General features: G+C 41.5%; 2 protein-coding genes across 4 annotated transcripts in view; one reads left to right on the plus strand and one right to left on the minus strand.

The window, feature by feature from the left end:
* LOC144693842 (chloride channel protein 2-like) overlaps positions 1–15,223 on the plus strand; it is a 597,263-nt gene that overhangs the window by 275,343 nt on the left and 306,697 nt on the right. For both annotated transcript variants that reach the window (XM_078563927.1, XM_078563929.1), the window contains one exon: positions 9,462–9,595. In XM_078563927.1, coding sequence (XP_078420053.1) covers positions 9,462–9,595 — 134 coding nt within the window. The remainder of the gene's footprint in view (positions 1–9,461; positions 9,596–15,223) is intronic.
* Positions 1–15,223, minus strand: part of LOC144693843 (heat shock protein beta-7-like) — a 566,165-nt gene that overhangs the window by 215,270 nt on the left and 335,672 nt on the right. The gene's annotated exons all lie outside the window — the stretch shown is intronic.

Below are 15,223 nucleotides of genomic sequence, written 5' to 3' on the forward strand. Positions count from 1 at the left end.
ATGTTAAGTTAAAGCCCTATCTGTTCAGGTGGGTGTATGATACTACAGTATTTGAAGGAGAGCAGGGGTGCTCTCCTTAAATCCAAACCAACATTCATTTCTCAAGCAACACAGAAACAGATTAACTGTTAGTTATCTCATCACTATTTGTGGAGCCTTGCTGAATATATAATTGTCTGCAGCATATGCTTATGTAATAATAGTGATTATACTTTAAAAGTAATACTTTAGCTAAGAAACATGGAATGCCCTGAGAATGTGAAAGGATTTTTTTGTGTAAATTGGCTTTTTCAACAAAATATTATTGAGACATCATCAGAACATTATCAAGACATCATCAGAACATTATCAGGGTGAAATTGGTCTATGCCATTGAAATTCACAGAATGCTAGTTTAAACTCTTTGGAAATCTGTTTCCTAGTCTCACTGCCATCTTTACTTGGCTTGAAATTAAACATCTTGACAAAATTTTCCAAGTCAATAAACAGTGAAAACGGATGCAATAAAAAATCAGCTGTCAGTTCGGCAAGAACCCATTTTGTGTTGCTGGCGTTGTCCAGTTTGACCCCCTATCTGTTTTTATATTTGGGTGAATAACAGATGTGACGTATTGTATCCAAGTTTGTGTGCCAACGTTAGTGCCTAGTGTAGAGGAATTTTCTAACCAGTTAACTTTGATAAAATATAAGCCAACCAAACTTTTCTTAAAGCAAAGGCATTTCTTTCCAAAGTTGGTGTATACGCTCTTTGTTTTACACGTCCAGAAGGAACATTTAAATAACAACAAAAACTTCTGATGATAAAGCGCCTCCCAACGCACAGAGGAATGAGAGAAAAAATTGGGTGCTGAACTAAAAGGGATTAAGAAGGTTAACAAAATTTGGTCAAAGACGTGGATTTGAAAAGGGCCTTAAAGAGGAGGTGGAGATGCAACGAGGAGTAGGAAAGGAATTCCAAGTATGGGGCCTCAGTAGCTGAAAGCATACTCCCAATGGTGGGACAAAAAGAAGGGGCGATGCTCAAGAGTCCTGAATCAAAGGAACAGAGAATTCGAGGCAGTTACAGTCAGGGAGGTATAACACAGTGGTGGTTATGCTCAAGTGTGAGAATTTTAAATCTGAGTCATTGGGAGACCTGGAGCTAATGTAGATTAGTTATGACAAAGGTGTTGGATGAGTGGAACTTGCTAATTGGGTAGGATATGAACAGCAAGGTTTTGGATGAGCTGAACTTTATGGAAGGTAGATAATAGGAGTCCGGCCAAAAGACCATTGGAATAGTCTAGTCGCAAAGTTATAAGGGATGGATGAGGGTACAGATGGGCTGTGATAGAGATGGCAGCATGCAGTTTTAGAGATAGAAGTAGGTGGTCTTTGTGATAGACAGGATTATGGGTTCAGAATTGGAAATTGGATCATTTAGGATATTAATTGTTAATAGTCTGGTTCGGCCTAATATAGTGGTTATAGAGCAGGAAGCAATCAATGGTGAGATCACTGAGTTTGTGGCAGGGATTGAAGATAATGGCTTTGGTCTTCCCAATATTTAACTGGAGGAAATTATAGCTTGTTCAAGAATTAATCTTGGGCAAGCAATCTATCAGCAAAGAGGTAATGGAAAAGTTGAGAAGTGTGGGCTGCTTTTTCTCGGAGAGTGTCAAGTCCCTCCAATGGGGCTGAAAGGAGGAGCCTTGGCAAGCGACAGAACCCCAGGGCAGCATATTGCCTGTGGTGTCCATTTAATAGGCCTCTGTGTTATGTTCTTCTATTCAATGAAAACATACCAATCATACGACAAGAATTGGTTAAACAATAATGTCGGTTCTTTAATAGAAGATGAGACTAACTGGGATGTTCAGTATACACATCTGCTTTCTGCATAATGAGTCATAGGACTACTACATCACATCCTGTTTTGGTGCCAGTAGTTGACAGCAGTTAAAGGTACACATACATCATATCGCACCCCCCCCCACTTTTTTTCCTAAGGGTTTACCCTTAGCAAATCAAACTATTTACAAGAAAGCAAAAGAAAATAATATTGTGTTTGAATATTCTCTGATACAAAGCAATAAATGTAAAAGTTTCTGAAATGTATTAGAAGTTTTCTTATCCATTGGACTTGATTATGATGATCTTGGTTGGAGGCTGTTGTATGTTTTCTGAAGGCTGGTTAGGGTGCTTTGTGTTGTGTTCTATTTGCATTAGGATTGCTAAGTATTTCTGGTTGTGGTATTGTTCTGATTTGGCATTTGTTTCACCACACTGTCATGTCATTTGGTGTTCGTATTTGAAACGATCTTGGTTCTGGGCATAAGCTGATGATTCCTGCTGGATTCTATGTGCCATTGTTTGGGTGCTGTACTTAAACCTTTTGCCCAAGTTCAAGTTGTGTAGTTCGTTACCCGCTTGCTGGTCATGGGCACCTTTCATCTTACCCTATTTTTCAATTATTGCATCTCGTGCTCCTGGGAGTATCGACAAGTGATGACTGGGGAGGGTTGTCCACGTCTGTCTGCCGAAAAGTAATTCTGCATTGGTTCTGCAGTATGGTGAAGTTTGCAAGTTCAGAATAGGTTTGCTCCAGCTGTGCTGCTCAGCTTGTTGGTTGAGAATCTGCATTGCAGGATTGAGCAGTCTTCTCCCAGTTAAAGAATGTCCAATGGCTCTCCTTATGGTCTGTGGCCCTTGTCCTTTTTGATGATGCCATGGATGGTGACCAAGGGCAGGTCCCTACATATTGATAGGCCTGCAATCACTGGACTGTGGTGTCCACTATATTAAATATCTGGGGTGACCAGAGTGAGTTGTTGTAGTGACACTTGAGTGTAATGGATCTGCGGGATAGAATCTCAGAACCATTATACATGGTGAGTTTGGCAGTGTTTTGTTGAACCATCGCTTGCCATGCCTGTGGATGCATACATTTCAGTGTGTGAAGTGGAAGGATGTTTGCATCTGCACCAGTATCCAGTTTTATATAAAAGCAAAATACTGCAGATGCTGGAAATCTGAAACGAAAACAAAAATAGCTGGAAAAACTCAGCAGGTCTGACAGCATCTGCGGAGAGGAGCACAGTTAATGTTTCGAGTCCGTATGACTCTTCATCAGAACTAAAGAAATATAGAAGTGTGCTGAAATATAAGCTGGTAGAGGGGGGTGGGACAGGTAGAGCTGGATGGAGGGCCAGTGATAGGTGGAGGCAAAGAAGAGATTGCCAAAGATGTCGTAGACAAAAGGACAAAGGGGTGTTGACGGTGGTGATATTAGCTGAGGGATGTGCTAATGGTGACATTAAAGGTAGAAAGCAGGACAAACAAGTGGCAGATGGCCCTAGTTGTGGTGGGGGGAAGGGATCGGAATGGACTAAAAGGTGGAGATAAAACGATAGATTTAAAAATAGGTGGGAAAAGAAAAAGATATTTTAAAAATATAAATTATGGGAAAAGGGGAATCGGAAAGGGGTGGGGATGGAGGAGAGAGTTCATGATCTGAAGTTGTTGAACTCAATGTTAGTTTTATATATAAGTTATGCAGTCCCTGCATCTGTAGGCATATGATCTGGATAGTGGCAAAGGCTTCTGTTGGTACCACAGTGCCAATACATTCTTTGATGTTCACAGTGCCGAATGTCTGCTCCCTTTGTGTATCGATGGTCTGGTTATCCTCATTATCTGTCTGTGCAGCTTGGCTCGACATTTATTATTTGGATGATGTCTGTTCTGTGCACTTGGTTGATTGGAACACTGTATCTGTCTGGCCTCTGGTCGTAGCTTCCTGTGATGTTGAACCTCTTGCTCCGGCCTTTGCTTTCTGGATTGGCGCTTCAGTGTCCTCTGGTGCCACATGCCTTGCATACATCATTGAAATATGGGCAATTTCTAGGTGCGTGTATGAGGCCGCACCACCCATATTGCTTACTCATCTTACATGTATTGGCTATCGTGCCAATGATGGAAGAATTACACACAACCTGTGGACTCTGTCTACCCAGTTGTATGGCTCAGTACTTGTGTCCACTTAGCAGTGCCTCCATGCTGTAAGTCCAACTGGTATATTTGGAATGCTTCTATGAGGGTAGATGCTACCATGAGCTTGGTTATTCTGTCGGCTAGCTCTGACGCTGTAAAGTTGCAATCGTGCCCCTTGCTTCCGCATCTACTTATGAATTGATCAATGGTCTCTAGGTTGTTGACTAAAAGACATAAATTCCAGACAGAGTATTTGGAAATTGAGCTTCACTTGTAATTGATCTTTTAGCATTAACCATATTTTATCTGGATTTTTAAGGTCATTGTCCGACAGACCTGAAGTGTTCAATCTGTGCAGGTCTCCATTGCCTATAGCAATTTTAATCTTAATGGCTTGTTTGTCTGTTTCAGAAATATTGAGGTCCAGAAAACAGTTGTTTGATGTGTTGTTGACAAAGTAAGCTCAGATAGAGATCCATTGCCTTCCAGTTGAGTGTTGGAAATGTTATGGTCATCTGTGGCTTTTGCAGGTTATTAAGATTATCAGGAACAGCTATTCAGACTTTTCTTTTTAACAACCCTTAACTACTTGATTAACTACCTTAAGTGGCCACTGCCTTAGCTTGTCATGGGTTGTTGCATGACTGAAATGGTGGCACTGTCGAGCTGTTTCTGCTTTGCTGGGCTTAGGTTAAGCCCTGCCCACAAAACAGTGATTTTGGCATGAAAATGAACTGCAGGCTTCAAGGAGAGAATTTAACAGAGAAAAAAAATACTTTTTACAGCCTTCTTCAAGCAGTTAGGAGCTGTTACTGGATGGACTCCTCTTTGCTAGCCAAGTTTCCAGATCATCCTCCTCCCTCTCCAAAAAAAACCTCCTGAGAGGACAGCAAGCTCCAGTAGTGGATTCCTTTCTCTGTGGAGTTCTGCTTAAAGCCAGATCCTCCAGATTCGGCTCTTTAATCTCTGTTCCTGCACAAACTTTGCAGCAGGTAAACTGATACAAATAAAGCTCTCCCAAATTTGAACAATCTTACCAGGGTCTGGTGCCTGCTGGCTGGAGCAAGGCACAATATCCCAGAATTAAGGTACAGTGTAGGATCCCTACAGTGCTGTAGAGTCACTTACACATAGTGAATTAGTACTTGAGTGTTGTTTCACTTCCACATCAGTTCTTCTACTGCTTGGAAAAAGGTTGAGGCTTGTATATTCCTCAGTTAAATCTTCAAAAACCACGCTGACACCATGTTATGTTCTTCTATTATATGTAAACGTGCCAATCATTTGACAAGGATTGGTAAAACAATAATGTGGATTCTCTATTAGAAGAATAGACTACATACATATAGTGTTAACTGGGAGACTGAGTACACACATCTGTCTTGTAGAGCTGCTTGCCGTATTCTGAGTTATGGGACAACTACATCACATCCTATCCCATTGTTAGTGATTGACAGCTGTTTAAGATATGCCTCCCTTAAAAGTTACATGTATGACACACCACAACAGCTTCTGTCCAGTTGAGGACTGCAGCGTACACCCAAGAACTGCTAGCCCAATCAGAGGGCTGTAAGTGCAACAGTGCCACCATTAGCATTGGCCACTGTTGCAGCTACATCATAAGGGAGAAGGGTCCTCAATACCAAAGTGGCCTTTTTTTTGGGAAGCTGGAGCTAGGCTAGGCAGGTAGACCCTGGTGATTAGTAGGAGGGATGAGTGGTTGTTCCGATGGCAGTGACCTGATGCCGGGAGTGCTTCTACAAGACATGGGGCTCCCATCAAGGAGGGCCCTCCACCCTGGAAACCCAATGGGAGGCCACCAAAGCTTGCCTGGCAACCTCCCATGGAGCAGTGGGCCCTTCTAATGAAGGCAGAATGCTCACAGAGCAGGAAGTGGCCCTTAACTCATGTAAGTAACTTAATTGGCCACACAGTGGCCTCCCCACTAAAGTCCCCACTGCTGGCAATATGCCACGGCAGTGGGAAGACGTCAGGCTGTCCTCCCCCCGATGCATTTCCTTGCCATATTGCCAGCCCTCCCACCTCCCAGCCTGTCTCCATTGGGCTGGGGAAATTCATTGTATGGGGGAAAATGTAGTTTGGTGCCATCAGCGAACGTGATGAGGAAAGGGAGGATCCTTGGACAGGAGCCCCAACGTGATGTTGCAGGTTGGGAATAGAAGGTTTTGGAGAGATGCTTAGGCTTCGATTTGATAAGTAAGAGTGAAGCCAAGTGAGGACAATCTTCTTCAGTTAGGCAATGGAGGAGAGGCACAGCAAGTGGTCAACCATGTTATAGGTTGCAATGACATGGGGAGGATTAGCAGGGATAATCCACCATAGCCAGAACCAGTGAGAATGGCAATCATGATGTTAGTTAGGGGTACAGCTAAAAAAATTTGGTTCAGTGAGGTTTGTGGTTAAGGCTTTACCCCAACACTTCTGTTTTATTCACGGCAAAAAGGCTGTTTCCAATACACTAACTCCTGTTACTGAACAGGAACTCAGCACCCGCTCTGATTGCCAATGCATGTGCAGTTTCATCCATTTCTGATGTCATTGTTGTGCGCCCATGATCTGCCTCCCTCTCCCTTCCTCGCTCCCTCCTGCTTACTTCTCCCTCTTGCTTGAGTTGCGAGCAGTTGGCTGTAACAAAGGGGGAAGCGAAGGGAGCAGTGGTGGGAAGTGTGCGGCAAGCAGGAGGCAGCAATGAAGGGAGTGGGGAGCAGCGGGTGGAAGGGAGCAAGAACTGTTGTGTTTTTTTTTCTGCCTTTGTTTGACCTGTTCCATCTTTGATGTAGGTCGCTGACTTTGATGTCACAGGCACTGCATCTGCATGTGCAAGTAGTGTGGCGTCAGCAAACGCAGCCTTTCCATTAAGACGTCAAGTCTCCGATAATCCTAAAAATATCCTTCTTGTGTTGTGTCTGAAATAGTGTGCCCAGAAATCACAGGTGATTGGAGATAGCATGAAAAGCCTACATTTTCTTTCTACCGTTGGAAGATGAAAAATGCTCTGCTCTCAGATTAATATGGGATGAAGTCAGTCAGAACGTAATCTTTTTTTGTTTCATATTGGGGATAATCACAAATTCTTATAATTCTCTTCAGTTGATCTTACTCTCTATGGTGCATGTTATATAAACCTCTCTCCCCACGCTATAGGAAATAAATCTTATGTATAGTAAGTGAATCATCCACATCCAGGCATCAGACAATAACTCAGTTAATAGCTGTATGAAATTTCCCCCCTCCTTCTCTGGTGAATGCTTCCTCTGTACACATCTTTCATTATCATTCTTAATTTAATTTATTGGAGATAATTTTGACTTTGTACAATAGTATATAACAGGTGGTAGTAAATCAGCCACTTGTTTTAAATATCTCCCAAGTTTTATTGCCATTGAAGTCAATGATCCGCTAATGGCACATACTCCAGCTGCCATACTGGGAAAGGTTATGCAAATATTTATAGGTTCAACAGTTAGAACAATTTTTAAAAATAATACTGAGGTAATTTACAGGGCCAAAAAGTTTTAAAATATTTTAATGAACATTGAAATATGATATGAATCTGCCTCCGACTAAATATAATGTCTTCCAAGGCAGTGTCAACCTGTGCATCCTCTTTTAATTGGGCTTTTGATTGGTTTTCCCCATTGCTTCTCTAATCGTAGCTGTTAATTTTAGAATTAATGCTGCAGCTCCAATAGAGAGAAAATATTAACTTAATGAGAAACCTCTCTTACTCTGCCCTTTCTGAACACCTTGATTTCGCTTGGCTGGCAGACCATCTGTAATGAGCAAATCATTTTTACTGTTAGAATCCAATAACTTCTGTGTATATTCTTCCTAATTATTATTACTCTTGGGTGCCTTGCCTTTTGCACCTCAGCTCATAAGATGTATTGAAGGATTCTGAAATACGGATGGAATAGACTTTGTAAACCATTGCTGAGTCATTAACCGCCGCTATAATGTAATACAATTCTCATTCTCCATTCAGAAAGCAAAATAAACACTTCAGCCAATTGATAGTTTATCTGAATGTATTCTAATATTTCATGATCTGAAAAAAATGGCAAATAAAGTGAAAATTTAGTGAATAGAAATAAATAAGCATTTGACACATCAGAGTCAATATTGGAATTTTGAGGTGGCATAGTGAGATGGTTAAGTCACCAGTCTCTTGTGTTCTCTTTGCAAGGACAATGATGCCCATGATAATAAAACAGATGGAATCTTATCTGGTACATCAAACTTTTTTTCACATCTTACAATACAGTTGGTAAATAGAAAACAAATGATTTGGGCCAGAATGCATTGTATCTTTTTATGCACCAAGCAGTTTATTTTCCAACTATCAATGTTGATGCCATAAATACATAGGTGGAACACTAATCAATTAAGTGATTACAATAAATTCACAATTGAGAGTAATGAACATCAAGTCACCACTACTATTGGGCAGCCTACATTCCTCTGAGTTTTTTCCTTAAGGTAGTTAGAGTTTGCTGGTGAAAATCGAAACTTACTTTGTAGCAATTGAATGTTCTCTGCACACTGCATTTAAAAAGTGCTAATGTGCAACAAGTTGTGGAGTGACGATCGCCATTGTAAATGTTTATGAACTGGATTGCAATGAAAGTGCTGCTTTACTTTAGAGTTTTCAATGTGTTTGTGCAATGCACAAAGATGAAAAAATTTAAATAGATGGTAAATTGGGCAGGCTTTATTTCGAGTGTGTGATTCTCCCAGCCCAGTTTTCTTTTCTGCCAGGCAATACTTTACATTCTGCTGGTATAGGTGCAAATCTACTGGCTTCTGGAATAGGCTACTGCCAGCACAGTAAATACTGTTGATCCTATTTAAAGCACTTAGGAGAGAAGTTGATCAGTTTCTGATACCAATAAATAGTAGGAGCAAGGTATTAACCTGGGTTCGGGAAAATAACATAATTGGTCAGATTGAATTGTAAAACAGGACCTAGATGATAAATAAGGCAGAGTGGTTAAATAATATCTTATATTGTGCTAATGAGCATGTGTTAATCATTATGTGCTGCAACATAGAAAGAATTGTTCAGTTGCCAACAACTTGATAAAGATTTTGATGTTTTCACTCAGTGCATTGCTTTGTCCTTCAAGGTGAAGATGATCATGTTCATCATCTGGAGTTTTTGGTTGTGTTCCAGTGGCTAAGGCCAATCTGTGCCTGGAAGGTTCTGCTACAAATAGCTCAGTACTTATGCAGTGGGAAAACTATAGGCACAAATGCCACATTTGCACACTGCTAAATAGTATTGATGCCACATTTCAAAACACTAATACTATCTAAAGACAACATATCAGTAATGGCCTTTTGGAGAGCTAAGCTTTATGCTTTATTTATCTGTTCTTTTGGTAAGCACTCAGAAATAATCAGATCAAAATGCAGATGAGTATCCTGTGCACTTTTCAAACATTTTGATAAGTATTCTTTTTTCACAGGATCTGGGATACCGGAGATGAAGACAATCCTACGTGGGGTGGTGCTAAAAGAGTACCTCACTTTAAAAACTTTTGTAGCCAAAGTGATCGGCTTAACCTGTGCATTAGGAAGTGGGATGCCGTTAGGTAAAGAGGTAAGAAACTTGATTATAGTCAGTTGTGTTTCGGACTTTTGATCATTTGGCTAACAAGTGATTGCTGGTTCAAACTATTGATACAAAATTGGATTGGGTATTCAAAGGATATAATTTCTAAAGATACAGAATCTTTTTTATTTTTACTTGGTTGGAGAGTAGACGAAGGCTAGAGTTGCTAGAACATAAAGGTAACTAGATATTTAAATAAGATATCATTAAAGAAAATGGTCAGTTATTAAAACTGTTAACCATATCAGTTTGAGACAATGGTTAGGAGGAATAAATGCATTCCAACATATCCTAGTAATATTTATACATATAGACTTGCATTTTTCCCAGGGCTTCTACATTTATATGAAGTTGTGACAGTGGCCAAGTGCCCCACCCACCCCTACCCCGAGATTTCCCTATATGTCTGTCCAAGGCCATTGAAGAGCTGCGCCTGTATTATGATGCCTTGTGGGTGGGAAGAGGTCAGAAAGTTGAAAGGTTGCACAGGAGTACAAATCTTCAAAACTAGTTTAGTTGGGATTCGCTTCCATTACTTCGAAGCTGCAGTTTCTGAACATTTAAAGGTGCATAATGAAACCTGCTGAGAAATTAAATAATGGATTTTTCCCTGGAGATTCCATTGTTTGTGTCCTTTGAGGCGGAGGTGGATGAGAACACACAGGAGGCAAGGATGGTAATGAGAGTGCAGGAAGTTGCCATAGGTATCTGTGCCACAGAGTCGATAGACCACAGAAGACCTATTTGATTTTTCTTGCAGACAGTGTCCGAAAATGCTGTGATTTCATCTGACATTGTAACAGAGATACCAGTTGTTGAAACCTGACTTGTAGCCCTTACTCCCAGGGCAGTGCACTATATGTGGCAATGATGATGGCAACAGTGTTTTAACTTCTATGCGTCTGAATGCTTCTAAACAATCTCTACATTAGTTACATCAGACAGTCAACATCTTCTGATAAAGTGGGTTTCCTCCATCTACATGATGTAATAAAATCTCTTGCCTTTTTGACAATATTCAGTTAAACTAATACTTTTAATGTTCTCTTTAAAAGAAGACCATTAATCACCTGATAAGGATAACTCCCTGGGAAAAATACACTGAAATTTATCAGAAATGTACATTTTTTGCTATTCCCTTACTCTTCATTATGCCATATTGCTACCTTTTATCATGGTGACTACCTCCTTGAACCTAAAACTCTTTCTTTATGTGCACGACCCTAACCTCTCATCCTACATGGTGTTACCTCATTGTCAGAAGGTTATGAGCTTTGTAGCTGGGACTTTACCAGTGGAGTCCTCGAGGAGTAAGATGGCACTCACCTCAGTGAAACTGATGCCATTGAAGAGCTTGGCTAAATGAGACTGCAAAGAAAATGTAGTAAGGTGCCAACAATATCATGTGGGCGGGTATGGCCCCAACCCACCATTTCATGTCAGTTTGACTTTATTTTTACTCAGCACAATAGGGACGTTTTTGAACGGATCATAAAGATACTGTTAGCAGAAGAGATTTTTAATCCAAGATCAGTTTAGTTGACTGGTCAGCTGGCATTGCTGAGCATGGGATGCTGGGGAAGGATCTGAGCTTAAATCTGAGGTCAAGTCAAGCAAGAAAGGACATAGAAGCAGACTTTTTAAAGAGATCTGATAAAGGAAGGAAAGTAAACTTATTACTGACCAGTTTCAGAGAAATTACTGGTTCACTAAAATAAATAGGAAATAACAAAGTATTTCCATACTATTTGATGAAGAGCACCTATTGTAAACATTATTCTAAAGGAGCCTGATTTATAGTTGTCTCCATTACTATGTTCATCAATCTGCTTTCAGGTTGATGGAAGACATTTACATGGGGGTGTATATGAGATTATGGCGCCCAGTTCATATTAGAAAGGAATTTTCATTGTTATAACCCCTACATCATGTTATTGCATGGTTAGATGTTGGGCAGTAAGAGAAAATGTCTAAATCATAAGGGCTAACACATAAGCAAAATACTGTGGATACAGAAAATCAAAATTAAAAACAGAAAATGTTTTGTTTTAAAAAAAATTCTTTCACGGGATGTGGGTGTTACTGGCAAGACCAGCAGATGTTGCCCACCTCTAATTGCCCTCAAAAAGGCGATGGTGATGAGCTGTCTTTTAGAATCACTGCATGCCCACAGTGCTGCTGGGAAGGGAGTTATAGGAGTTTGATCCTGTGGTGATGAAACGGTGATATAGTTCCAAGTCAGGATGGTGTGTGTCTTGGAGGGGAACTTGCAGATAGTGATGTTTCCATGCATCTACTACTTTTGTCCTTCTAGCTGGTAGAAGTTAGAGGTTTGGAAGGTGCTGTCAAAGGAGTCATGGTGAGTTGCTTGTAGAAGGTACACACTGTTTCCACTGTGCATCAGCAGTGGAGATAGGAATATTTAATTTAGTGCATTGGGTGCCGCTCAAGTGGACTGTGTTGTCCTGGATGGTGTTGAGTCACTTCAGTGTTGTTGGAGAGGCAAGTGGAGAGAATTCCATCACGCTCCTGCATTGTGCCTTGTAGATGGTGGACAAGCTTTGGGGAGTCGGGAGGTGAGTTACTCGATGCAGAATTCCCAATCTCTGACCTACTCTTGTAGCCATGGTATTTATATGGCTAGTCCAGTTCAGTTTCTGGTCAATGGTAACACCCAGGATGTTGTTAGTGGAGGATTCAGTGATGGTAATGTCATTGAATATCAAGGGATGATGGTTAAGTTCTCTCTTGCTGGAAATGGTCATTGCCTGGCACTTGTGTGGTACGAATGTTACTTGCTGCTTATCAGCCAAGCCTGAATATTGTTCAGGCCCTGCTGCATATTGGCACAGAATACTTCAGCATCTGAGGATTTGCAAGTGAAGCTGAACATTGACCAAACATCAACGAACATCCCCACTCTGACATAAGGGGTGGTAACTGACCAGGTTGGATTTGTCCTTTTTGTGCGCAGGACAAATTTTCCACATTGTTGGGCAGGTGCTAATATTGTAGTTGTACTGGACCAGCTCAGCCATGGACGTGCCTAGCTCTGCAGCACAAGTCTTCAGTACTATTGCTGGAATATTGTCAGGGCCCATAGCGTTTGCAGTATCCAGTCCTTTCAGCTGGTTCATGATACCAGATGGAGTGAATAGAATTGACTGAATTGGCATGTATGGTTCTGATGGAGGGAAGGTCATTGATGAAGTAGCGAAAGATGGTTGGGCTTTGGACACTATGCTGAGGTACTCCTGCAGTGATGTCCTAAGGGGGGCTGAGATGATTGGCCTCCAACAAACACAATCATCTTCCTTAGTGCTAGTTATAAATCCACCAGTAGAAAGTTTTCCCCTGATTCCCATTGGCTTGAATTTTGCTAGGTGCCACACTTGTTCAAATGCTGTCTTGATGTCAAGGGCAGTCACTCTCACCTCCCCTCTTGAGTTCAGCTCTTTTGTCCATATTTGGACTAAAGCTGTAATGAAGTCAGGAGCCAAGTGACCCTGACAGAACTCAAACTGAGATCAGTGAGCAGGTTATTGCTGTGTAAGTCTCGTTTGATAGCACTGTCGACAACTCCCTCCATTACTTTGCTGATGAGCGAGAGTAAACTGATGGGGTGGTAACTGACCAGGGTTGGATTTGTCCTCCTTGTGCGCAGGACATACCTGGGTAATTTTCCACATTGTTGGGTAGATGCCAGTGTTGTAGCTGTACTGGAACAGCTTGGCTATGGGCGTGCCTAGTTCTGGAGCACAAATCTTCAGTACTATTGCTGGAATATTGTCAGGGCCCATAGCCTTTGCAGTATCCAGTCCTTTCAGCTAGTTCTTGATGTCAAGTGGGGTGAATCAAATTGACTGAATTGGCATGTATGATTCTGGGGACTTCAGAAGATAGATGGAAATCAGCGTTATTTTTGCATTGGTGTACTGGGCTCCCCCATCGTTGAGGATGGGGATATTTGTGCAGCCGCCTCCTCCAGTTCGTTGTTTAATCATCTACCACCATTCTTGACTGGATGTGGCAGGACTTAGTACTTTCATCTGAGCCATTGGTTGTGAGATCACTTAACTCTGTCTATTGCATACAGCCACTCTTTAGCTTGCAAGTATTCCTGTGTTATAACTTTACCACATTGACACCTCATTTTTAGGTATGCCTGGTGCTGTTGCTGGCATACACTCCTGAACTTTTCATTGAACCAGGATTGATTCCTTAGCTTGATGGTAATGGTAGAATGGAGGATATGCCAAGCATGAAGTTACAGATTGTGGTTGATTATAATTCTGCTTCTGCTGTTGGCCAACAGCGTCTCATGAACTCCCAGTTTTGAGCTGCTAGATATGTTCTGAATATATCCCATTTTGTATGTTAGTAGTGCTGAACAACACAGTGAAGGAAATGCTCAGTTTGAAGATGGAACTTCATCTTCAAAAGGACTGTGCTCTAGTCACTCTTATCAATACTGTCAAGGACAGATGCATCTGCAGCAAGGTCAAGCAGAATTTTCCCTCTTGTCGGTTCCCTTACCAACTTCTGTAGGGGAAGTCTGGCAGATACGTCCTTTAGGACTCGGCCAGCTCAGTCAGCAGTGGTGCTACCAAGTCACTTTTGGTCATGGGTGTTGACGTGTCCCACCCAGAGTTCATTCTGTGCCCTTGACACCCTTGATGCTTCCTCTATGTGGTGTTCAACATGGAGGAGCACTGATTCATCAGCTGGAGGGGATGGTACATGCTAATCAGGAGGAAGTTTCCTTGCCCATGTTTGACCAGATGTCTGAAATTCATGGATTACGGAATCAATGTTGAGGACTCTCAACTATATCCCACTGTACCACTGCCTTTGGGACAGGACAACATACCCAGGGACGGTGATGGTGATGTCTGGGACATGATCTGCACACTATGATTCAGTGAGTATAACTGCATCAGGCTATTGCTTGACTTGTCTGTGGGACACCTCTCCCAATTTTGCACAAGCCCCCTGAAGTTAATCGAGGATTTTGCAGGGCTGGATTTGCCATTGTAGGTTCCAGTGCCTAAGTCAATGCCAGTTGGTTCGTCCGGTTTTATTCCTTTTTTGGCTTTTCTGTAGTGGTTTGGTACAACTGAGTGGTTTGCTAGGCTATTTCAGGGGGCAGTTAAGAGTTGACCATGTCTGTGTGCCTAGAGTTACATGTAGGATATACCTATATAAGGATAGCAGATTCCTTGCCTAAAAGACATTAGTGAGCCAGATGGGTTTTTACGATAACCGATGATAGTTTCACGCCACCATCAGAGAAACTAACTTTCAATTCCAGATTTTTTTTTATTAATCAATTGAATATATTCATTAATTGAATTCAAATTCTAGCTGCCATGGTGGAATTAGAACCCATACCCCCAAGACATTAGCCTGGGCCTCTGGATTATTAGTCTTTTGACATTCCCACTATGCCAGCATCTCCCAAAATCAGGAATGCTGAGAAGCCAAGTTGGCAGCAAAAGCTCAGCAGGGTAGGGCAGCATCTGTGGACAAAAAATAGAAATAACTTTTCACATCAGTGACCTTTCATCAATTAATTGAGTTCAGAAATGGCTCCTCTCTTCATCCACCTATCAGATT

Source organism: Cetorhinus maximus, chromosome 19 (assembly GCF_964194155.1).
Source record: "Cetorhinus maximus chromosome 19, sCetMax3.hap1.1, whole genome shotgun sequence".
Classification (NCBI taxonomy): Eukaryota; Metazoa; Chordata; class Chondrichthyes; order Lamniformes; family Cetorhinidae; genus Cetorhinus; species Cetorhinus maximus.